A 26316-nucleotide genomic window follows, 5' to 3' on the forward strand; every position below is an offset into this window, starting at 1 on the left:
TCTAATTGTCGTCCGACAGGATGGGACAGTTTGCTAGAAAATATTGCTGAACATTGGGCTGCCATTAAAAACCTTTTCTTCTCTGGTATTGTAAAATCTGACTGTGGAAGCATGGAAAGGGCTCAACGAACGTAAGTAGTTGAAGGCTCTGCTATTCGCGCAAACGGTATGAGGTTAACGCCAACAGCGAAGCATGGAGGAAACCTACCATTGCCTGGCCAGGGAAGCAGAGTCCGCTACAAATAACAACAGTGGTCGTAGTCAGAAATCTTTCGGGGGCAGGTCATGGATATTAATTGTAGCTTCCTCCTTCAAAATATTACTTTCATTCATTCGAAAATCCTGAGAACCTGACGCTTTTTCTGGTGAGTGTAGGTATCGTGCCTTGGGATGATTGGAAGAGCTAACATAATTCTAAAACGATGAAAAAAGACCTCAAAAGCTTAATTGACAGACATCAGACTCGCTTGTGCTCTGAATTCGCCCGTACTGACCACTTCAACACCCTCCAGGTTGTTGTGGAGCTGTGTGGATGAGTTTAGATTACCGCTTCACCTGTTCTTCATAAACTTCAGAAAAACTTTCGATAGCGTGAATAGGGGCGATATCTAGAGTATTTTACGTATGTGGGGCTTTCCGGAGAAGGTAATAAAAAACCAACAAGATCAAAGTTCTCAGTCTGCGAGTCACTCTTCCTATTTGTGTTAATGGGCGGAGTATTGAAGGTGCCAATCAATTCCTATATTTTAGTAGTGTTGTTTCCACCAACGGTGGTATCGTACTTGATTTCGAATGACGCATTGCAGCGCTTGATCCGCATTTGAAATTCTGTCCACAGTCTGGATATGAAACTAGCTCGACACCAATATCAATTTGAGACTCTGTGTTGCTGTATGGGAGCAGCGTTTATAGAAGTGACCACCATTGTTCCCCGATACCCCAAATGTTCGTCAACATTTGTCTTCGTTGCAACATCAGGGCACTCTGGTTTGACACAATCGCAAGTGCAAAACTAAATCAGCATGAGGGATGGACAGCAGTGAACGGGTTGATCGGAAGACGAAAGTGGCAATAGGTAGGTCATATATGGAAAAAGGCTGACAACTTGCCTATTGACTATATAACATAATGGAACCCAGTATATCAAAGTGGCCGATGAGAGGTTGCTTTAGAGCTATATGCCTTAGAATAGTAAGAGTGCAGGGTTCTTGAGAAATCCCGGTAGGAAGTGAAGTATATTGCCTATGGATCCCTATTTAGGGATGAATAGCAACCATATTTGAGCTACACGTCTTTGTTCTATGTTCGTTGTCGATAAGTTGTCGATAAGTCCCGCTTTCTCCGAGACATCATCCATCCATCATCCATTTATTACAACCAGTATTTGACACCTAGTTTCCGGATAGCTGAGTGGTTAGAGCACAACGCTATCATACGGAAGGTCGCGGCTCAAATTTCACTGGTGGCAGTGGGATTTGTATCGTGATTAGACGTCGGATACCAGTCGACTCAGCTGTGAATGAGTACCTGAGTCAAATCAGGGTAATAATCTCAGGCGAGCGCAATGCTTACCACATGCTGGGGATAGGAAGCACGAGAATTTTCGTTTTCAGAATGGTCACATTGACACACTACTACACCTTGTAATAGCCTGCAGGGCCGATGTATTCCTCGACACCATCTTTCGTCTCGTACCAACAAGGAGTCCGAAAGGGCAATTCTCGCTTATCCTGGCTTACTTACTTCAATCAGTTTTCAGACTTGAGCATATTTTTCGGGCCCGAACATCGGTTGTCATGGATGTTTGTATTTATCTTTTTGTTGTCCTGTTGTTGTGTGTGAAAATCGAATAGGAGAAAAAACAACAATATGAAGAAAACTTATACTCCATAAAGGAGTGCACAGGAGACGTCGGTTTTTATTTTGAGGACTGTAGAGGAAACCAAAAGCCAGTCTACTTTCAACATCAGCATCCCCGCAACTATATTCTCCAGGTCTACGCTCGTTCCCAATGCTTGATTCAGATTCCTTCTATCTATAGAGTGTACCTCTCTGTACCTCTGGCATAATGCATAATTTGTTTGCCCGAATGTCGTCTGGGTTCATGCCGGCAAACACTCAATGTCATCAGCCCGCAAACCGAATTCATCTGCTTCTTTCTCTAAGAGTCAGTAAGCACCTTCATCCATACAAGCGACGTGAAAAGCAGAATCGATCACATAACTCCGGCTAGAAGTAATTTCCGACAGTTTTTCGAGCCCCCAAAATTCAGCAAAATTTTTGTAAGTGCCGCATTGGAACTAGCTGCCTTTTGGCATGCATCCTGTAGGTGTTCTCTAAATCGTAGTTTAGCATCAATCATCACTCCAAGGGGGAGACGACTGAATATCCACCGACTTACACTTTCACAGTGTTCTTCTTTCAAACCTGATAATCGGAGCCTCTTCTGGGGCGTGGAGATCAAGCACAACATTATATAATACATGACATTTCACCGCAGTGACGACGTACCCTTTAGGGTCCTCATGTGTTTCGTATCTGAGAGTCCTCTCTGAGAGGTAGCTAGTGTAGTGTGGGGTGGTGGCGTCGAAACCTGTGTTGACACTTCGATAAGCGATTGCTGCGATTGCTGATTTTTCTATCATCTTCCCCATTGTATTCAACAGGCAGATCGGTCGATATAATATTAGACCTCAAATTGGTTTATTGGGTTGGCGAGGGAATGCAAATTTTTCCTTCTCTCATTGAGCGGGAAATATTCTTTTTCTAGGCACGCTTCGAAGGTGCTAGTGGAAAAGTCGCGCTTATTCTTTCCTGCTTGGAACCTTATTGTCGCAGATCCTACTAAATATTTCCCATAGTTCTTCATCGGTCACTGAAGGTGTCACACACTCGTTGAGCTGATGTTCCGTTTGCCTTCCGCTGTTTTGGTGGTGAAGAAACAGAGTGAGATCAACCTTTTTCAGAAGTCACGGGCAGAGCACTTGAGTTGCTCTTCGCAGCGCTCTCGTTGCCACCCTGTAGGCTCCACTGAAAGGGTTTATATAAGTATCGTCGCACTACTGTTAGAAGCAGTATTTTTGCTTTCCGGATTACCAAATGGTTTTCTATGAATTCTTTTTAAATGGTTGGTGAATGGTTTTTGGTTTGAATTTTTTTCTCGATCGTCGCCACCGGGCTATCACCTGAGTCTTTGACAAAGTTTCCTTGCCCGGAATTATACGGTTCACAAAGTTATGATTTTGTTATTCCACCATTAGTTGGGTTGATTACTGTGAAGCTGTCGCCTTCTGGTCATGGTAACATCACATGTAGGTTGATTTGGGTGACGTTTTCTTTGACTATACCATCGGGGGATATATCGGGCTTGAGTGTAGCGGAAAATATGTCCCCCTCTAGCCGGACAACTCACCAGGCAATCTGCGAGAGTTCCTTTTCGAGCTCCAATTGCCCTTAATTTCAATACTACTGGTCATTGTGAGTATAGTCCTCACTGACTTGCCATACGTGGTCACGTATATGAGGTTTATTATAGACCCTTCGCTTCTTTCTTTGAAAGTGTATGAAGTTCCGACTTTTGCGAGCACCACGTTTAGCTCTACGACTACTTTGAGCAGAACACGTTTTTTGACTGTCCTTGTCCGGTTGTCTCATTCAATAGCCCGTGCGATGTTAATCGTCTGTTACGATATTTAACTCTGTGCCTTCGCGTCCAAAACCAAAGGGCTCATCATTTGCTCATACTCGGCAAGTGAGTGGCTGAAAAATATCAGACGTGTATGGGGATTCCAGATGGAACCTTCCTTAGGATGCTCCGTTATTCGCTGGAAGGCTTAATCCTCCCAAGCTATTGACCCAGATGCCGCTAACTATGGCCTCATCGATGTCTTCCTCGGGGATAGTTTGCGAGATTATTTCCTCCACCGCCTGGCAGTGATTGACGTTGATCCTTATCAACTCCACCTGCGATTTGCGTTGAGCGCTTTCTTGTATTCTTGATACCTGTTGCTGCCTATAATGTGCCGAGATTTCAGTCCCTCCTCTCCTTTGCACAATAAGCAATTTGGGTCAGCTCCTCAGGCTTTGCTGATATTGCCTACCGCTCTGCATCTTCTGCATTGTTTCGGCATGTCAGTAGAACTGATGACGGTTTGTGCTTCAATGTGGGCTCTCCTTATCGTTTTCACCGTTGACTCTTGTAGTCCGATAAGATCAAATTGCTTTCCAAGGTCTCACGAACCTTCTTCTTTGTTGTGATCTCATCTATATCCTTGCAGGCTATAGTGATCACTGGTCTGCTATCCCTTATGTCGATTTTTGTGACTGTTTAATGCTTCATCTGTCCTCTTCACCTGCTCAACTTTCTTAGGAGTTAACCCCTTTTTTCTCTTACGGGTTTGCTACCCTATTAATTCATTCAATCGTTAGTGCCGCCCCTTACCCGATTTCTTCTTTCTCGTGGTTTGGATGGACATCATTTGTGTCGTCGGCTCACTTTTACGCCCAAAGTCCTCACTCCTCCGTCATCCTTGGCCTTACCGTACGCCAACCTGACGAATTTTATCATGGCCCATATATTCTGATGAATATTCCGGCGTTGCTTGATGAACTTACAGAGGTAGTGCTTGATTGGTCGCTGTAGTTTATATTGTTCAGGTGGTGTCTTTTGCGTGTCCTCTGGCTTAACAATCCCCAGTTGGGGCAGGGCTTTTAATCGCGGAAGCTTGTACCCGTATGAGAGGGGATCTGTAAAAAAGTGAGCTTCTTCTGAACGGGCCCATCAATGGAACCAGTTCTAGCCCTTCCCGTGATCTTATAACATTAGATGTGCCAAGGTTCCTGCTATCCCATTCCTAAAACGGCCAAAACTGCATTCTCCAAGCCTTACTCCGTAAATTTATTTTTCCTGTGCACAAGCATGCCGAGCATTCCTTTGTACGCGCGAAGGGCAATAAGAATTTTCGCAACTCCATACAGATTTGGAAGTCAATATATGCGTCCACCTGTCGTGTCTGACCCACGTTTTCCAGGACCTTTGGCAACTCACATCACCTTTTCGCTAGAGGCGTTGTCCTAAGCTATCTCATGCAGTGTATTTGTAACCTGCCAGGGACTGCAATTCATACCATAAAAAGCCTTTACGAAGAATTCCTTTTTAGATTTCCCGCGGTTGCCTCTCCAGAAAATATACAACTTCAACTGATGCTCCTGGGTTGAAAATATGATTTTGGAGTTTTGCGCCAGGAAGAATTCTTTGGTTAAGGCAGATACTTTCGGAAATTGGACTGTAGATGTTAAACACATTCTCAAGTTTCGTCGTAGTTGCATCCCTTTGGACTTCCCCACTCGTACTCCCGCTGCGCCTCTCAGGAACTTGTGGTCTATGTTCCGATACTCCGACATGAATTTATCCGATATGATTTTGTGCTCGGCTCTATTCAATGCCTTTTTGAAGGAATTTCATAACTGGAGGTTCTCCTGACATCACGGCGTGAGCGCAATATAGCGGCCATGCTTTTCAGTGTAGTACCAAGCTCTATATAATGGCTCGTACTTATCCCCGCCCATCTCTGTGCCTTCTTTTTTACTGATCGGTTTGTCCCAAACGTTTTTTAAATTTTGCTAGAACTGTTCTATTGATAGTTATTATTATTATTTGTTAAGGGAAAGTCGCACCGCGTCCTTGAAGAACTATTGTGCCCCTTTTACTGGTTATAGTGTACCCGTTGATCATAGTATCTCAAGCAGGCCAGTAACCGTTAGGAACTTTAGTATGTTCCCCACTTCCAGAAGTTTCAGCTTTGCATCTGGTATTAAGTGTTCTCCCAGATGTATCGACCTACTTTGCACAAGTGCTGGACACTGTCCCAAGACGTGCATAGAGGTTTCGTCCTCCTCCTCACAGAACCTGCAGGCAGTGTCCGTAGATATCCCTAGCTTCCCTAGGTGGTAGTTCAGCCGACAATGACCAGTGAGAATTCCCACTATGATTCGGAGGTTCTTTTTGGTGAGGTTTAAGCAATCCTTTGTGCGCATGGGTTCGTATCCCCCAATAAGCACCCTGGACTGCTCCATCCCTGGTAGGCCCGCCCAATATAGTTCCCTCAGCCGTTTTTCTTCGTTTCTTAGATTCATAGCCATGAAACCGTTTCCGATTCCACAGAAGGGTTCTGGCCCGTATAAAGGCATCCCTGCTCCCTTCTTGACTAGTTCATCCGCTGCCTCATTGCCTTCCAGCCCAGCATGGTCTGGAACCCAAAGTATCCACACCTTGTTGGACGAGCCGAGTGTATTCAGTCTCACAAGGCATTCCCATACCAGTTTAGAGTTCACCTGGTTGGACCTAAGTGCCTTGATCGCTGCTTGGCTATCGGTGAGAATAGCTATGTTCTGCCCCCTGTAGTTCCTTTGCAGATTAAAGGAGGCACATTTGTCTATGGCGTAAATTTCCGCCTGGAATATGCTAGTGTACCTGCCCATTGGCTCAAAGTACATTTTCCTTGGACCAATGACACCGGCACCCGCTCCCTCTGCTGTGAGGGATCCGTCAGTGTACCAAGTAATCAGTTGCTGGTTTAAGCCGTATGTCGCAGCCACGCTTTCCCAGTTTGTCTTGTTACTCCAACGTGTTTCAAACTTCTTATCGAAGTGAAACCTCGTTGTCATGTTGTCCCTCGGTATCAGTAATTCGGAATACCGCCTAGAAAGGATATCAATCTTCCTTCGATTTAGGCAGCTCCCCGCCTCACTCATGCTACCGGCCATCCTGAATATTGATCTCCTTGCCTGCATCTGTATGTGCAGATGGAGAGGGGTTAATCCCAGAAGGACCTCCAGGGATGCCGTTGGGCATGTCCTCATTGCCCCACTGATACACATGCAAGCCAGCCTTTGGAGCTTATGTAATTCCCTGGCTTGTGTGCTGAGTTGGGTTCTTTCTGCCCAGATTACCGCTCCATAGGTAATCATTGGTCTTACTATTGCAGTATATATCCAAAGTAGTATCTTCGGGCTACAACCCCATTTTTTTCCTGCTATGGATCTGCAAGTCATCAGAGCCCTCGTGGCTTTCCGACAAGTGTTTCCGACATGTGTCTTCCAGAGTAATTTTTGGTCTAGCGTGATTCCCAAGTATTTGACCTCTGTTTCTCGTTTCACCTCCATATCATGTAATGTTATGGCTTTCAGGTGATCTAGCTTACGCCTCCTAGTGAATGGTACTATGGTGGTTTTGGTTGGGTTGATCCGCAGTCCCACCTTCCTGCACCAGGCACTAGTAACCCTTAATCCAGTTTGGATTCTATCACATAGGATATCTTCATATTTGCCCCTACAGATTAGAACAATGTTGTCCGCGTAGCCCTGGACTTGTATTCCAGTATTAGTTAACACGTCCAGGAGTTCATCCACTACCATACTCCATATCAGCGGCGATAGTACTCCGCCCTGTGGACAGCCTTGAGTGGTGTTCATGATAATAGAATTTTGTTTGTACCTCTATTTGTCTGCTTTCTAGCATTTTGCCCATCCAGAGTGCCAGGGTGTTTCCCACTCCTTTGCGGCTCAGGGCATCCTGTATCTCTGTGTGCGATGTGTTGTCGAATGCTCCTTCGATATCCAAAAACGCGCACAGTGCAATTTCTTTTGTTTCAATGGCGTCCCGTAGTACCTCTGTCAGCTGATACAGAGCAGTTTCAGTTGACCTTCCTGCCCGGTAAGCGTGTTGACAGTGATGTAAGGGATTACGCTTTAGAACGTTAGTTCTAATATAGTTGTCTATGACCTTCTCCACCGTTTTGAGTACGAACGATGTTAGGCAGATTGGTCTGAAAGATTTAGGGTGAAAAGGATCCTTTTTACCCGCCTTCGGAATAAAGACCACTTTTGCCCGTCTCCATGCCCTTGGTATGTAACCCAGTGCTATGCTCCCCCTTACCACCCTCAGAAGAGACTCTAGGATAAGTCCTAGGCCTCTCTGGATAAGTGCAGGGAAAATGCCATCTGCTCCGGGAGATTTCATTGGTTGAAAGGTTCCCACTGCCCATCTTAGCCTAGCTTCTGAGCATACCTCTTTTGCTAGTTTCCAGCTCTCTTTCCTTCCCCTTTTATTCGTTGTTGGGGTGTCAGGCAGATTATTGTCGCCTGCCGCCGAGGGGTAGGACCCCGGGAAATGAGTTCTGAGAAGCAGGTGTACCCTGTCCTCCTCATTCTCGGTGAATGTCCCATCTTCCTTTTTCAAGCAGACAGAGGATATTCTCCCGTCTTTGGCTACAGCCTTGTACAGCCTAGTTGCTTCTGTGATCTTTTCAATCCCTTCACAGAATTCCCTAAAGCTGTTCCGTTTCGCTTCCCTGATGGCGTTGCTATACGCAGTCAGTGCATTTTTATACCTCCGCCAGTCCCCGGTTCGTTTTGCCCGGTTAAAGAGTTTTCGTACCTCCGTTCTCATTCTGGCTAAGTTTCTTCTATTGATAGTTACCCACAGCCGCATATCCTAAGAGGGGCTGCTTGGTGAAAGTTGGGTAATTCACTGCGACAAGTGTCTCACTGTTTGGTCCATTCTCTAATTAAATAGAAGCTCAGCAATTGGGGACCCTGCGGATACTCTTCCTTACCAGCGAGACTTCCATATTCGTTCTTCTCCTGTGAAGGGGCAACTTTTGGGCCAGGTCCCCAGCTGGTCTGGTTTCTGGTCTACCAACCAAAGGAACAGCAGCTACCTGTTCATCTCTGGGCGATGGGAAGAATGGTTCCAGATTGGGAGACGATTGTCGAGTTTCCGGCGACGTTACCGCCTGTAATCATGGAATTCCACCAAATATTTGTGGGTATAGAAAAGTAGATATAATAATTGAGGAAATCCTCATGCATTCGTCCTTTTTGCGATTTTCACAGAATATTGGAGGATGGTGGATCGTGACCATTGCTGAAGGGCTTTTTTTTATTAGAGGTTTTGAAAGTAGAGTAGTAATTATAATATTGATAAAGGTTGATCAAGAAAATGTTTATTTTCCATACTTAACTTCTACAATCTTATCACAGTTACTTTTCTGGATCTTTTCTAGTGTCTCGTCCATACCTGGTATTTATCCGCCGATACTCAACTTTACTTTCTTGCGCCACTCATTTTGATACCTTTGCACAAGTGGGGTCGAAAATTTATTCCATTCATAATTTTAACAATCGTGTGTTCAGTTTCTTATTTGTTTATGTCTATCCTGGGAAATAATCTAAGTCTGAATGCTTTGGACACACTGTAAGTTTGTAAATTTCTTTGTTTTTATGAGCAAGACGCTTAGGTATATGTATACAAACTTATGTGACTGGTGCTTTAAACTAAGAGTTAAGGAACAAAATGGGGTAGAGAGCCCGCGCTGGCAGATAGAATAGCCTGCAAGATGGTCAATTCTGGTATCTTATCTACCTATTAAGCAATTTCTAGTTAATGTCTGCAGTTCGACACCATGTGCCTGAGTTGAGATACTTCGAAAGCTTACCGTAGTCTGAGGGGCTGTCACCCTTCAAGTTAGCAAAAAACCTTCTAAAGATGAAGGTTCCGTTCAACAGTGGGAGGAGGTTGTCTTTCTGCAACGACCTAAGAACCGGAAGCATTGGTTTCTTTGAAACTATCTATAATGGGGTTAAATCTGTGTTTGTCAAAGTTGAAGTATTAGGTTGCTTCAACATGGTAAGTTCTGAAGTTATTGCGAAAGACATTGTCGTAATGTCCACATATCAAGTGCGCTTTGATGATTAGGGCAGGGTTGTAGAACTCTTCATTTTGGAATTAAGAGAAGACTTTAGTATCCTCCACACCGTGTACGTACATACGTCTAATCTGCCGATAATTTCAGCAGATCAAATCAGTGACAAAACCAGGATCCTAGACTGACGATTTCCTGAGATGCACAGCACGTTCACCTCTTTTTTAGATTCGACTCCCAATTGATCAGAATGCCTGCCTGAGAGAATCTTCTTTGAGTATTAGCTCTGTTGCACTATCTTACGCAGTTCGCGGGCCGTACTGACTGGAAAGAAGTTCCCTCTTGACTTTGCGTTCCAGCCCAGGTCACAGCAATTCTACTAATCTATGTTCTCTTAAGGACTTTTTGGGCAGATCACTTAGCGAACACACAGCTTTCAAGTAGTTGCCGAAGTCTTCGCGTGGCATTTTAGTGAGGTTTCGCATCAGTTCAAGGATATTCTAGTCATTTAATGGGTTCCTAAACTTCTGACGACCAGCCTTACGCAAAGGGCCCACTAAATTCGTTCGACAGGCTGCTGAGCAGGGTGTGTATATGAATACACAGCAGTTCGAAATACCTCTGCAGGATGAGGCAGTTCTTTCACGCAAAACAGGAACTGAGAGATTGAGATGGTATTCAGCGGTATTGCCTAGCACTCGAAAGGCAAGTCGCCTTTATACTGTTCGTCAAATTGAAATATGTAGTCTGACGTTAAATCCCTAAAATTTCTTCAGTCTTCACCCATGACGTTCTGTCAGTAAAAATTACTAGTATCAAGTCGATCAACACACCTGTTCCTTCGATGAGCCGTCTGAGTTGAAACAGGCAACTGTTGTGTAGTCTGATGCACTAGGTGCATATTCGGGGCTAATGATTGATTTTGGTGTTGTTGACCAACACCAACAGCTCTATTACCAAACCTTATCTCCACCTACACGTGGTGACCGCTGGGAGTTCTTTTTTAATGAAAAACTGCAGACGGAGAAGGATGAAGACGGGTCTCCTGCACCTAAAAAACGGGACAAAATGTACCAACTGGTCCTCCAGGTTGGAGGTTAGATAGGGCTGACAACCCTACACGGAAAACCAAAGTTACGAAGCCACAGAGAGAGCCTCGGACAGGATGGATTTCGAAACGATGTCATCACGTGCACCACACAATGCTCCGAAGTTAGTTTGGCGTCGAGATTTATAAATACTTGATTATTTATACCAACTGGATTTCCATCCCCAATAAGGTGGATAGCGTGTAGCTGTTCCACCTAACGCTCCTAATGAATATAATTAGTCCAGTCTTCTTAGCATCCACTATGAGTCCTTTTCAGAAGGACCAACTACCATTTGCAGGAGCCCCAACTACGATTTTCAGGAGCCATAACAGAGCAGAGTGAACCCCGCCCTGTGGACAGTCCCTAAGACATTCTACCGAAAAAGACTTCCGACCGACCAATATGTGGATCTTCCTACCTTTCAGTATGCAAAGAGTGCAACTAATTAACACTGGATCAATTCCATGTTGTCTTGCCAGTTCACAAATCGCCGCGAATAGGGCAATATTGAAGTCTTTCTGGTAGGTATAGCGTCTACAGTGAAGTGGCCACCTAGTAATGTATGTAACCTTTGGGAACCGATTTTCTGGCTTTTCGAGTTCTTTTAGCAGAAAGGAAGTTAGACTGATCGGTCGAAAACGTTTTGCATCCATGTAGGTGGGCCTTCCATTTTGGAAATAAATGTCACCTTCACATCATGCTAAGTAATTAGAATATAAGTATGTGTCAGTCATGAGCGGTATATATTCCGAATATGTGGACCAAGCGCATTCATTACCTTTATGAGCTTAGTCGACTCAGCTGTGAATGAGTACCTGAGTCAAATCAGGGTAATAATCTCGGGCGAGCGCAATGCTGACCACATTGCCTCCTAGTGTACCGTTACGGTCTTGAATGAAGTGCTCTAACACACTTCAAGGCCCTGATCCAATATGGATTGTTGCGCCAACGATTTTTATTATTAAACTTGTGTTTATGGAACGACTTAAATGCCCATTTTACTCCCTCAAGTGATTTGGCATGCCAAAGTCCAGTTCCTCGGCTGATGGCTGTATACCGCTACTAGTCATGAACAGGGATTTCGGTTGCTTCCTGAGAAGTGCACTTCAACTAAATGGTTTGCGTTTCTTCATCGCTCTCTATGTTCCTCCAGCTCTGTAAATGTAGATTATCCAGCTGTTGGCTATGTTCTTTGACAAGGATTCGCTCTAATTTCAATGTTGCCTTAGGCAACTTAGTCTCTTCACAAAAGCGTCCCCATGCCCTTCTTAGAGTTTTCCGAATCAGACTTCTGAGCTTGTCGTTCTCCTCTGCTGTGCCAAATCTCAGTTCCACCAATATGTTTCACCCTTGAGCGGACAGCTCATTTCGAAAGCTTCTCAAATACTATTAGTGGTCGTTTGGGTTGTTTTCTCAATTCCTGCGTCTCCAAGGGATCGTAGCTTGGTCATTAATTTCTGCTTTCTACGTCACTCAATCTGTCTTCCGCGGACTCCGAAATGGAGCAGTTGGAGGTGAATCCATGCCCATTTCAAAATCAATGCGCCTGTCATCTGAGAGCGTGATATCGTTCGGTGCACTCCCCACTCCGACAAGGGCCATCACGTCAGAAGATGCCAGAATGATGTCAACGACCTTTCGCCTAACGGCATTGGTTCCTACCAAATATTCTTCTTCGTAGTTAAAGTAAGCAGAGCACCAAAAAATGTCCTTTATATCTCTGTTGACTTTTTACTATTAATTTGATCGTTGCGATATCACCATCATATGTAGTAGGTCGTTAACCGAGATAACATGGAGGCCTTTTGAAACCACTATGCAGAAGCGGGGTGAAGGACTTCCATTGGCATACAATAGATCAGCCAAACGGAAGTTTAAACTCCTGATTTCTCCTCCAACAACCCACGGTCCTTGGATGAGGTGCATAAATGCCTTGAACCTATTAACCTAACGACTGATGAATGCTTTGCAGAGCTACAAATTTATTTGGGAAATATTGTGCCTCATTTACGGTTTAGATGAAGATGGCGTGGGCTGCAGGTCCCTTACAATGCCCTTCAAAACCGGCACTTGTAACGTGACGGTTTCAAATTCGTAGTAGAGCTAGCAGCCCGTTTGTTCGCAAACCTTCTTAACATACAGTTCCGGTATGCTGACTGTAACGAAAGTTTCCGGCTTATCGGCTCTCTTTCCTGCTTTATAGCCTAGCAGGATTTAAGTGGCGCTGGGGTTATTCTGAACACCAAGTTACGCAGTAAGAGGGGGCGATTGCAGCCCGGGGTCAGAAGTGTTGACAGAAGGACTGCTGCAGCTTGTCCATTGAGGGCTGGGTCTCAACTGAACTGGGCCCTCATTGAAGGAGTGAAGAATATGAGTCGACATATATTCAGGTTCTCCATCGATGGGCTTATGGTTGCTTCTTTACTTAGGGTTGGGTCGTTACAATGGAAATTCAATTTTGATTTTGTTTTGTTCTTTTTATCATAGTTGACTTCCGTGATCCTTGTTTTATCGAGGAACCTAAGCTAATCTCAGCAGAACCCCTTGGGCTCCTCCACTTATGGTGACTTGGGCAATGTGCTTTGACGGTCGAACCAAGTGCACCGTCGTGAATACTGCACTGAATATGGAAGCAACTCAGATGATGGATGTCTGATGCTTGAACGAAAATAGGGGAGTCCGATACGGACTTCGTACGATAGAGGGTAAAGTTTATGAGCACTAAGAAGAAGAAATAGATTCGTTTCTGGGTTGGTTTTTGAACTGAATAAAAAGGATCTAAAAGTTTTCAGAGATAGCCACCATTTGATGCTCTATTTTTTCATGGGAAGATTGAAGTTCAATTTCACATTAAAGCGAAAAAGGGACTTTTATTTGAATGAACAATGCTTGTTCAGGCTGAAGGCTAACGAGTGATTGAAAGGCAGGCGTACAGCAATCTGCTTTGATAGTAACCCATTGATCACCCCAAAAATTATTTTGGAATACAGAATTTGTTTTAGCTTTATATCTCGATTCAACATTAATGTATGCGCCTGGTTAGTAAGTTGTGTAGAAGGGGAATAAAATTCCAGCTGCTCCTGCGCTAAGAGCGGTCAATTTTCGGTCAATCACCTGAAGAACATTATAATTGATACGACCGCAAACATACTTGGCCCCACTCTTAAAAAAAGTCGGAACAGTTGGTTCGCCGATGAATGTAAGCTACCAACGGAATGAAAGAATGTCACATACAACAAAGGCGCGGGCACGTGCAGAGACTTATCGCGAAATCTGTCGAGCGGAGAAACGACTTCACAGCCTGGGAGAACCAACAGGTCTGTGAACTCGAAAAGTACAGGGAGTAACCACAGCAGGCGCGGTAGTTTTACCAACAAGTCGGCAGGATGAAGCCTTATACACCTCGATGCTCATCCTGCCGAGACAAAGGGAAATCTGAGAGAAAAATCCTCCGAAGAATTTTTGGCCCCCTACATGAGGATGGAAAATTCCGTAGCCTACATAACGACGAAATCTATGAGCGATGCCATGACCGTTCGGTTGTGGATAAAATCCGGCTCAATAGGTTACAGTGGGCGGGTCACTTCATCCGTATGGATGAGGATGATCCATCACTAACTGAAACTGAGATATTCCATTGAACAAGGGCGTGGAGTACGATGGACCACTACGGTCCCAGTATTTAGGGGTTGAAAAAGGAGCGATATAAATATTTGGGGACAGCACTTAGAAGAACTTTTAAATCAGAAAAACTTGCACTTGGAAGTTAAATCAGAATTTTTTTTTAATAAATGACATTAATGACATTAAGTTGTACCCAGGCGTCTTGTGCACATAGTTTAATGTTCAGCTCAAATAAATAAACGAAAGTATCTTTGTAGGGCGAATCGAAGTGACCCACTAAGTTGGGTGAATTATTGCAACATACACACCCGAGCTTCGCCATGGCTTCTTGGAATCCTTCTGGGTTACTACCAGCGTAATCTTAAACGAGCAACATTCAAACTGTCCAGGGTAAACATTAAAATACAAATCCGATGGATACATAAGTGGTTCCATTTCTGTCTCTTCCAGCTAAGTGTTTCCGTTGGCTGGATATGTTGCATTCTATTGATGATAGTCTTAATATTTGGCCCATATCAAATGCAACAGTATCTGGGCGAACAGAACCGTGTGGCGAACGCACTTTATGGTTCCCTAGCTAAGTTTGCTTGGGGTCTAGCGATAGTTTGGATCGTTTTTGCCTGCGTTCAAGGATACGGTGGGCTGGTGAACGAATTTTTATCTTATCCTCTGTGGCAACTTTTAGGACGATTAACATATGCTATTTACCTTATTCATCCCCCTGTGCAAGTGACAACAGCAGCTCTAGCGCGGATGTCTGTCTTCTATACAAACTTCGTTGCTGTAAGTTGGAAAAGTGGAGACAAATTTCAAGATGTTACTCATACCTTTCTTCCTTGTAGATTCAGAATATATGGAGAGATCTCGGGATAATTCTCACGATTTCCATTGTTCTGGCTTTGGTGTTCGAATCGCCAATGATCGCACTGGAGAAGCTTCTAGTGCGGAAGAACCATCGAAGTGAGGTGAAAACCAATGGAAATACGCCACAAATTGTTTCATTGCATCTAAGTGAATCGATGGATTGTCAAAAAACTGAATCTAAAAGTTGAATGTATCTAAATTATAAATAGTTTATAATTAAAGTACTAAATCAAGTTTGCCTAAATTTTTATTAGAAAAAGGTTGACTGACGGTTTCGTCCAGGGCAGAGGCAGCTTATCAGACGCTGCTTCACCTCTGCTCTGGGAGCCGCATGACCGAATGTAACGACAGGTGGTAATCGCTCCATTTATATATAATCGCAAACATGACATGAGTACGAATTATATTGAAGTGAAACCCGTCGTAAGTTCAGACCTAAACCAGGTCGAAGTGAATTTTTGTTGAGGATGCTGGGAGTCCTGAGTCCGGACCCATTTGATGACAGACTGGACCACTTGGAGAACAAATTACTGCTTCTCTTGGAAAACTGACTCTTCTCTTTTGGAAAACTTGGGTGTTTATGCCTAAAAAGAGGAGCCAATGGACCACAAGAGAGGAAGTAAGTTGCTCCTCAAGTGGTTCGGTCCGTCATCAAGTGAGTGCGGACTCAGGACGCTCAGCATCCTCCATCCTGCTAAACTTTTACCGGCATTTCTCGTCCAAGGCTGCCCAACATAGATTCACTATCGACCCTGAACGCTTACCTTTCTGGGTCTGACTGCTTAATTTACACTTTTAGCATTTCAACAGCGTCGATGCCTCAGAATTCGTCACAGGTGGTGCGCTTCGCAAAGAGGTGAAGCAAATCTGGCGGCCGTTGAGCTTTTTTCCACCATTGCAAAGGACAATATCCTCGCCACCGTCGATTTTCTGAAAATCGCCAGCAGTGTGAAGTAACGAAGCACGTGAGAAAAGAGGTAGCCGTGTTCTATCGGTACTCCAAGCGTGGAGACTACCCAATGCCCCTGTATTGCGTACTAGAGCAACCCTTAATACCTCCGGGTTATTGCATCTGCTGAAGGATGCAGTACGGAAGTTGAAGCCACTACGCGAAAAACCAACGTGTCCAGAGATCTCGACTCCTGCAAGCACGTATTTAGGATGGATGCCTCCTGAAAATTCGACGTCGGAGGTCCATCCATATGCAAGGCGGTCTCCCCGTCCCGGTTAAACCCTTTTTCCCGGAGAAAACGGCGCCAGGAACAACTCCGCGCGATCCGTCCGTTTTGTCTTACGGCAGCCAAGCTAAGTTAGTCATGCGTCTGGTTCCTCACAGAAACTCATTTGATTTCAGCTGCGGCAGAGTGACGGGATTTACGAAATGATCGCGCCCACTTTATAAGGCTTCGGGATTGGATAAGACTCCGTAGGAAGCCATGAAATTGGCTACCAAAATTTAGCTCGAATCATTCAGTCATAAGCACATTTCGGGGCAGGATGCAACGAGTGTTTCCCGCCGAGTGGAAGAGGCAGAGGCTAGCTCTGCTACCAAAGCCCCAAAAAGACCTGGCAGGCTCTCTTCATATCGCCCTATCTGTCTTTTAGATACTATAGAGAAGATGTAGGAGGAGGTAATATACTACAGGTCTCACTGAAGGTATGTAGCGGGTATAGGACCTCCTCCTTTGGATCTTCTAATAAATGAGGCGCACTGTTTCTATCAGATAAGTAAACGAATTCGGCGAAATTAATTGTGTAACTTTATCGTACTGGTGTAGATCGGTCCAATGAGTTGGAGCTTAATAATATACTCAAATTCTTCCCTGCTTGCCGTTAGATGCGATTTAAAGGGGTGGACATTTGTGGCCTAGCAACCCGCAAATTTTAAAACTTTATTACTACCGAAACATAAACAATGCCTCGAATAGGTTACGGTTACGATCTTTGGCTATCGAAAAAGGATTATGATTGGTTTCGGGAACGTACACACTTTCCTCGATAGAATACTCGCTTTCTTCAACTCGAGCGAAAATTCCAACGAAATATGCTGGATATTATAGGACTAAGCAAAATAAGATTATGAGACTTTGGAGAGTGCTCCTCTCCCTCTTGTCACACTAATGGCTAATGCTATTGTTCTCTGGAGAGCGAAGTGGTAGCAAACGCGAATGCGGTGCAGGGTTGTTTCTCTCGGCTACCGTAAGACCCGTTCTCTTGACCTCGGAGCCGGTTGCTGACAGACTGAGAGATTCCGGTCCACGTTAAGTTATCCACCATCGGAGACTTCTTATATGACGGAGAAAGATAACTTTTACGAACAATTACACGCAATTCAGGGGAGGCTTCCTTAAGGTGACATTGTGATCATGATGGGTGATCTGAATACCAACACTTTGCTTGGATATGTGATGGGAAAGCACCGTCTTGACGACGGTAACGATGGTAGTGGGCGATGTTTGGATTTCTGCAAATTCCACCACCTCGTCATTGGTGGCATATTGTTCGAGTACAAAGCCTGCCATGGGGTCAGTTGGGTTTGAATGGACCGACACCGTACCATCAATTAGATTGACTACTTCGCGATCAACAGTACATTTCGGAGTTGTCTCTTGGATGTTCATAACAAGAGGGGTAAGGGATCACAATCTGATGGTCGCTTACGTTCGCTTGCGCATTGTGTCCACCACTCCTCCTAGGATTAGAGAGCTGCGATCCCTCAAGTTCAATGGCGACTGCTTATATAATCCAGCTATCGCTCGACAGTGGGAAATCTTCATGTTGATCGAAAGCATGGATGCACTTAGTAACCCGCCTGAGAATATCAATGAGCACTGGGGCATCATAAGGAATGCTCTTTTCGTCGTCCTAAGATCTGGCTGACTGCGATATCGTGGAAGCGAAAGGATTGAAGACTCTATTGACCACTGATAGTGATGATGGGGGTGACGCGCTCGAATTTCGGGAAGTTCAGCATAGTATGCGCCATGAGAGGAGAGAATTTGGTATTGCGCTGGTCAGGGAAGTGGAAGATGCTTCAGAACGCAATGATTTCAGAAGTATATACCGCATCACGAAGAAGCTTGCCTGTGGTCGGAAATCTTTCGTTGGTCCTGTGAAAGACTTTAACGTTTGACTTCTCATTCACCAGGGTGAGCAACTGAAGGAGTAGAAAGAATAGTTCGCCAAGGTTCTTAACCGTATCTCATCTGCCGAGGTTCGTCCTCTTGTAGATGAAATGGCGTACTGTGATAATACCGACTGTTTCTCCAAACATAAAAAAAATCATTTCGACCATCATGAGGAGGAGGAAGGAGCATTCTGGAGAAAATATTAACTATTATCAAAGCGAAAAATGTCATGTGCTGCACCGAGGTAAAATCTCAGAGTATTGTTAAGTCCAAAACGGAGTCCGCTAGGCTTACATCATATCATCGATATTATTTCTTCTTGTTATCGGTGACGTTCTTCAGTTTGCCTTGCCTGGAGGACGTGGAGGAACTCAATGGATTATGCCATCGCTTCTCAAACACCTCGACTAAGCTCATGATATCTGATTGCTTTCTCACTGGATCATAGACCTTGGCAAAATGGCTCTGGAGTTGGAAAAATAGTCAAGTAGGGTTGGATTGAAGATAAACCCCAACAAAACCATGATTCTTAGTCTAACGGGCCATCGCTCTCTTCCTATTTGCATTAATGGACAGAGTATCAAAGGCGTCTATTAATTTATATATCCAGGAAGAGTGGATACTGCCGACGGTAGCACTAAACTATTGCCCGCCGCATTAACAGCACTAGATCCGCTTTTGGTAAATTGCCTAAAATCTGGAAATGCAGTTATCTCAACACCAAAAATTAAGTTGGGACTGCTCCGTGCTAGTGTTCTTTTTGTATTGCTATATGGGAGTAGTATTCAAAAGCTCTCCCTCAAAGGATACTATCTCAAACGAAGAACTTGTTGGGCGCACAGGCTTGCCACCCGTATGAATTGCGATTGAAAGGCAGAAGTGGCAGCGACAATTGCGTTGCGAGCTACACCATGCTGCAGAAACTACTATCTCAAGAAGGCCGACGGGTAGGTCATCCCAAGGGCGCTTGGCGCAGAATAGTATAGAAGGAGTGCAGGTGGCTTAGGAAATCGTGGGGGGAACTGAAGTGCATTTCAGGTAACCTCGTAGGTGTGGTTGACGCGCTATACTATACTATACTATACAACTGTATATACAAATGACAACCGGGGCCCGTAAGCGACTTTCGGTGGTTAAAGTGCGGTAAATGCGGTCGCGATGTGCAAATGAAGGCTGCCGACCGTTAAATGATAGCCGCACTCGAGGTCGATGTCAGCGTCTCTCTTATTTGGCACATTCAGAAGGCAACTCCAAAATCTACCGCTGATCGCGATGAGGACCAGTTGATTAGAGGTGCGTTACTGGTTGGTTGAGATCCAACTGATCTTATTGTTGGCTCTGTGGTCGAACGATGTGCTACCAATGAAGAGGCGGTGGAAGCTACAGAAAGTCATAAACCGCTTATTACTATCATTACTGTCCCCAAGACTCTCTTTCCCAGCATTCCGATTACCCGTTACAATTGCGATGTCCCCTTTCTCTCTTGGATTGCATTCAGTTGCTCAGAACAAGCCTCTTTTTTGTCTGAATTGGAAGTCTCTATTCGTGCGTAACATTGCATTATGAGATGTTCCTCATCCTGAACCGGAATTTCCCAATCAGTAGCCTGTTTGATACAGGTTCTCAGGGCAAGAGAGCGTGCCTTGCGGATGCACCTAGCATTCAGCCATGCCCCCGACCGATGTGGTAACCGGGTGTTGTTTGCCATGTACAAGTCATGAACACGGCATAAGTACGAATTATATTGACGGCGAAAATTCAGAACGAAGTCGCTCGGGTTAATTTAAGCTTTTATTTGGAATGTCAGGAACCCTGGCTCGATCATCCCGAGGTGCTAGGCCAAAGGGCTAGCTAATGAATCAGAAACAGTGGGTGAAAGCCATCAAGTGAATTTTTGGACTCAGGACTCCTCTTTTACGTTTACTGTGTTACCTAGTTTTATAGGCGGATTTTCCGGTATTCTTCTATTTCTGATTTCATTAGGAATTGAGCATTCATTTCTTGTATATAACGGGTCCTCTGCTGTTCTGTGAGCGTCACCTTCTGGAATACTGCTTCGGACACTGCTGCAGTTTTCTGGGCCAGCTTTGTTCCTGTCCAACGCTCCACCTAGAAAGTGATGCTTGATGGTTCTTGTGGGAATATTCTTCGTGCACCTGGCATTGGAGGTTCTCGGATAATCCGCAGCTAAGTTCTATTACCCAGCCCAGAATTAGAAATCTTAAAAGGCACTAGCACATATTTAAGCAACGGGTGCGATTTTTACTTACTACAACTACCTAGCCCATGTCATCTTCCTCGCGGAATTACCGCAAAGTCTTGAGCTACCTCTCTCCTGGCCCACTGATTGCATTTGTAACAAAGATTCTTGCCACTTCTACCTTTGTCAACCCCTATTGAATCTGCTTCACCATGGGTTCCAGTTCGCCTGGCACTCCAATCCGATTATGCTTTCTGATGCTACTGTCCATCTCAGCGTGTTGTCCAGCCTCCTCCTTTTCTCTGTGAACATGCTCTGGATCCTCCATCGTGCATAAAATGTCTACCAACTGACAGTAATCTTCAGAAGTCCACAGCCAGGGTGGGCAATTCAACGTGTGCGACTAGAAATTCCCATTTGAACTCCCGACGTAAGTTGAGTGTGTGTTGCCTTTCCCATACGCGTTAATGGGCGCGCAAGTGACAGCATAAAGCTTTAAGTCGGTTTTGGGCGCGTGTTTCCACGTTTTTATAAGTGGGTGGATCCCGGACTCCTGCTTCGGATGGCGTCCGCCTTTCCCATTCCGAGATATGGGGGGGACTTCTTTCCGGTTGCGAAGGATAGCAGCCCTCCACCCTATAACCAGAGATCCTTCACTCTCCACCGACACTCTCCACAGATAGCAAGAGCTGAGATCCGCGTAGCCAGTCTTCCGCCCTGTTCATTCCCTCCTCTGGTCTGATTATCGGAAACACAGGGAAGGATGGTTTTGAGTGTGCGCCTACTTTCTTCAGTGTGTTGCCCTTTAATGGCTCCTTGGCTGGCGGTCAAAATTACTATCTTTGCTCTCTGAGCTGACTGATGTCCGCTTAAGTGGGCTTGTCAGCCTAACTCCTCTGAGAACATGCTATTGAATTCCGTGAAGGTAATACAATTTTCGCGAAGTTGAACAGTTTTTAACACTATCTTGTTTATTTTTAGTGCCTCATACATACTTGGTACCTGTCAGTCGATATGCAGCTTTATGTACTTGCACCTTTGGTCCTAATTCCTCTACACAAATGGCGCAAAAAGTTCATCCCAGTTATTATTTTCATCATGGCTGGGTTGTCTTCGTATACATTTTATGTCATATTAGAAGAAGAAGCGAACATCATGAAGTCCATTGAGACATTGTAAGTTTAGGCAGATATCCTTTGTGAGAAGACCGTCTGAACCAACTTTAAATAAATCTGCCCCACAGCTGGAGCCTTAACTTGAACAAAATGTTTGTATTCGTGTACTTCGGAATTCAAACCAGGGCTGTTCCCTGGCTCCTAGGAGTTTTGCTGGGATACGGGATTTTCAATCTCAAAGAACAAAGATGCCAATTATCAAAGGTAACTCTACATACTTTGGAATGCAATCAGCGCCTTTGAGGTCAATTTTCTTATCTCTGCAGCTTACAGTTACGGCTGGATGGGTTTGTTCTTTAATCACAGTACTTGCGATAATTTTCGGCCCATATGAAGCTCAGCAAATTCTTGCTAAAAACGATGTTTTAGACAACGCTTTCTATGGTTCTCTCAGCAGAATTGGATGGTCACTCTGTGTAATTTGGTTGATCTTCGCCTGTCACCAAGGATATGGCGGTCTTCTGGACTCATTCTTATCGTATAGTATGTGGAACGTTTTGGGGCGATTTACATATGCAATTTATATCACGCACCCTACAATACAGCTCTCCGTTATAGGATCTTCACGAGATTGTGAGGTGGTTGGAACTTATGAATCGGTAAGCAGGAATTATGTTTAAAATTTGTTCGATGCATGCTATACGCATTAATTGTTTTTTCTAGTTCCAGCGACTGTGGCGTGATTTAGGAATCATCATGACGGTTTCAACTTTTTTGGTTTTAATATTTGAGTCACCAATCGTTGCACTGGAGCAATTTCTACTACGGTCTGAACACAAGAGAACAAATATCAATGGCAGATCTACACAGGTCGTCGATTTGGACGAATCCTCGCAAAACGGAGAAATATCTTCTAGGATGTAAAAAGAGATGAGGGTAACAATATTACCTCCTTACCACAATAAATCGTTACCAAAAGATGCGCTTGTATTAATAAGCTTTCCCCCTTCTCCTCTCATAAAAGTATGCAGACAGCATCGACAAAACCCTCCAATGAAAAAGGGTCCTTGGAAAAGGCCGCATAGTAGAAAAGTATTTGAACACTTTTAAACGCCCGTATCTCCGTTAATATTGAGAATTTCGCGATAATTCTCGCTCTTGACTAATACCAGTTGTCCGGGTTCCATGTTCGACTCTGTCTTCATCCATTTTGGCCTTTGTTGCAACCTTGAGATGGACTCATCTGACCACCGGTTCAAAATTGTTTTACAATTTGTTGTGTCAGTTTCCATTTTAGTTCTTCGTTCGGGGTTTCTTGCGGGATTGATATGAGTGGTTCGCCGATCAAAAAATGCGCCGGGGGGAGTGCTTCCAGATCATTAACGTCGTCGCTGATGGGCATGAGTGGCCGACTATTAAGAACTGCTTCGATCTGGGTGAGAACCATATACATTTCCTCCATTGTTAGCAAGCTGTCACCGATTACTTTCTGCAGGTGCAGTTTGACTGACTTCACCTCAGCTTCCCATAATCCTCCGAAATGAGGACTGCTCGGGGGTATGAAGTGCCAGGTGATTTTGTCGTTAGCTACCGTGGACTGAACGGTTTTCATCATCTGCATGAACTGGTGTTTTATTTCTTTACTGGCTGCTACGAAATTTGTACCACAATCAGAATACAAATCCGAACACAAACCGCGCCAGGACACAAACCGTTTGATTGCTGCAAGACACGCTTGTCCAGAGAGATTACTCACAACCTCCAAGTGAAAAGCTTTGGTCTTCAAGCAGATAAAGAGTGCTATATAGGATTTAATCGTTTTAACGCCTCTGCCTGATGACCATTTTAGTTGCATTGGTCCGGCAAAATCCAGTCCGCAGGTTTTCAAGGCTCTTCCAGGGGTGACTCGTGTTTCAGGTAACGCTCCAATTAACTGTTCTTCTGGTTTTGCATTTGATTTAAAACAGGTTATGCATTTGTGGATGCATGTTTTTACCAATTTGGAAGACTGCAATATCGAGTACTGTCTTCTGATTGCTGCTTGGGTTACTTGATTGCCTCCATGCAAAGTGCGCAAATGGTATGCTCTTACGATCAATTCGGACAACTTGCAGTCAGGACTTAGAATCACTGGATGCTTACGATCGTCCGATAATAGTGAGTGTCGCAGTCTTCCGCCTACCCTGAGGATCCCCACTGAATCAGTGAACGGTGCCAGCTGGAATAATTTTGAAGTAGCTGGAACTGGTTGTCCCTTGTCCAACCTTTCTATCTCATCTTTGAAAGATAGTGCTTGGAATAGCCGTACACATGCCATTTCAGCGTTGTTGAGTTCTGAAGTTGTCAGGGTTGCAGGTTTTGCAATAGTTGGTGACTTAAAGCGAAGGCAATATGCCACAATTCTAGTCAGTTTTGCGAAGTCGGAGTACCTCCCCAGTATACTATCGTCGAAAGTGAACTTCGCAACCTTCGGAACTTTGCAGGAGGTCTCAGGCTTCCTCTCGAGCGTCGTGGTAATGTCGATTGCCCTTGACGAGTAGCTGATTGGTTTGTGTTGCAGCCACTCGGGTCCGATCCACCACAAGCCGCTTTTGAAGAGCTGAGAAGCAGTCACTCCCCGTGACGCTATGTCCGCCGGGTTCCACTCTGTATCGACGTGTCTCCATTGACTAGAATTGCTCGTAGCCTGGATTTCGCTCACCCTATTTGGACAATGGTCGAATCCGTCCAGTAAAATTTAGCTGTGTCGGCAGGGAATTCGCAGGCTCGCTTCACGTGTTTCATCAATCTGCATAGTAGGACGGCACCGTTCAATTCTAGCCGGGGTACTGACTGTACCTTTAAAGGTCCCACTTTCGATTTCGATGTTAATATGTTCGCAGATACCGTGCCATCCGAATGTATTACTCGAACGTAAATCACCGCTGCAAAAGCTGCCATTGACGCGTCGCAGAAACCATGGAGTTCAACCTTGCTGCGATCAGACGCCTGTATGTATCGTGCTATTTGAAGTTGTGATAACGCTGGCCACTCCTTCATGTAGGTCAGCCACTCGATTTTCAACTGGTCAGGTACGGGCTTATCCCAATCCAGTTTCTGTAGCCACAACCTTTGGATAAATATCTTGCTAACTATTATGATGGGCTGGATCCAACCAAGTGGATCGAATAATCTTGCAGCATTGGATGTAATTATTCGTTTCGTAACTGGCTCGTTCGCTGAGATGTAAGGCAGTTTCCCTTTAAAGGTGAATATGTCGTCTCTAGGAATCCATTGCAAACCCAATGTCTTCACGGTATTCTCTAGATTGATGTCGACTACGTCAGACGTTTCCCGGTCAGCGGTGTTTACATGCTTCAGAACCTCCTCATAATTCGTGGACCATTTGCGAATGTTAAATCCAGCTTTTTTAAGAACGGTCACGATATCGTTTTGCAATTTCGCTGCACCTTCTATGGTCGAGGATCCGGTCAGCAAGTCATCTACATAGAAGTCCTTTTTGATGCTTTCACTTTCTGATGGTGACGTGAATTGCTCGTCTTCAGCGACCTGTGGTAGTGTACGTGTTGGTTGGAAGGGAGCACTGGCGGTGCCATAAGTAACTGTGTTTAACCGATAGTGCTTTATTGGACCTTGGGGTTCTGGTCTCCAAACAATTCGCAGTAAGTCGCAGTCTCGACTGTCGACGAGTATCTGCCGGTACATCTTCTCAATGTCAGCAGCCAATGCGTATTTATGCCTCCTCCATCGCAGCAATATTTCAAAGATGGTGTATTGCGTATTTGGTCCCACCATTAGGATATCGTTCAACGAGGTGCCGGAGGACGTTTTATGGGACGCATTGAATACGACGCGAACTTTCGTAGTTGTGCTGTCCTCTCTAACCACAGCATGATGTGGCAAGTAGTATGAGTGTCTGCAAAAAATTTCCGCGGACGGGACCTCGCTCATATGTCCCAATTCCAGATATTCCTTTAGGAATGCATTGTACTGCACTTTCAGCTCTGGATTCCGTTCGAGTTTTGTATCTGTCTGGCGGAGGCGTATGACAGCGTCTTTTAATGACGGATGCATTATGATCGAGGGGTTCATGTCAGGCTTAATCGGCAGTCTGACTATGTATCGGCCTGACTTTGGATCCCTCTTAGTAGTTCGGATGAACTGCCTCTCGCAGTCTGCTTCCTCTTGGGTGAGGATTCGCTCTTGTGACAACTCTTCCTGTTCCCATAATTTTCGTATGTCAGCATCTAGCTGTTCAATGCTAACCATACTGATGGAAAGTTTTGCTTCTCGCGTTATTTGGTTGACAGGCCCGGACAGGATCCAACCGATGTTGGTTTTTTGAGCCAAAACTTTGGTATGCTTTATCCGGATTACGCCATTTTCAAATAGATCGCCATAAACGTTAGCACCCAGGAGGACGTCGATCTTACATGGTGTCTTGGACTGGGGAATCTTGTCCGTTATATGTGTTACTACGACAAGAGATAAGTTGAAACATCTTGTCGACCATTTCTCTTTGCATTGAGCAGATATCGCTCCCTTGCTGCTCGTTGAATGACTCCCGAAGCCGCTGATTGTCAGATTTGT

The 26316-nt window shown here is 44.7% G+C and overlaps 3 protein-coding genes across 5 annotated transcripts in view; 1 reads left to right on the plus strand and 2 right to left on the minus strand.

Annotated features, from left to right (window-relative positions):
• LOC119656765 (nose resistant to fluoxetine protein 6-like) overlaps positions 1 to 22706 on the plus strand; it is a 63608-nt gene extending 40902 nt beyond the window's left edge. Inside the window, exons 7-10 of one of the 3 annotated variants that reach the window (XM_038063346.1) lie at positions 21593 to 21786; positions 21855 to 21990; positions 22053 to 22385; positions 22450 to 22706. In XM_038063346.1, coding sequence (XP_037919274.1) covers positions 21593 to 21786; positions 21855 to 21990; positions 22053 to 22385; positions 22450 to 22650 — 864 coding nt within the window. In that variant the 3' untranslated portion in view covers positions 22651 to 22706. Of the gene's footprint in view, positions 1 to 9065; positions 9257 to 14676; positions 14810 to 14869; positions 15203 to 15261; positions 15590 to 21592; positions 21787 to 21854; positions 21991 to 22052; positions 22386 to 22449 lie in introns of those variants that run through there. The other 2 variants (XM_038063343.1, XM_038063344.1) reach the window with 2 other exon arrangements.
• A 275-nt stretch (positions 22707 to 22981) lies between these two features.
• On the minus strand, positions 22982 to 24043 carry LOC119657005. The gene has a single exon (XM_038063747.1). The coding sequence runs from the start codon at positions 24041 to 24043 to the stop codon at positions 22982 to 22984; it is 1062 nt and encodes a 353-aa protein (XP_037919675.1).
• Positions 24044 to 24423: 380 nt separating this feature from the next.
• Positions 24424 to 25995, minus strand: LOC119657006. The gene has a single exon (XM_038063748.1). It carries the CDS (start codon positions 25993 to 25995, stop codon positions 24424 to 24426), a length of 1572 nt encoding a protein of 523 aa, XP_037919676.1.
• Positions 25996 to 26316: the final 321 nt, after the last annotated feature.

The sequence above is a fragment of the Hermetia illucens genome, chromosome 5 (assembly GCF_905115235.1).
Source record: "Hermetia illucens chromosome 5, iHerIll2.2.curated.20191125, whole genome shotgun sequence".
In the NCBI taxonomy this organism is placed as follows: domain Eukaryota; kingdom Metazoa; phylum Arthropoda; class Insecta; order Diptera; family Stratiomyidae; genus Hermetia; species Hermetia illucens.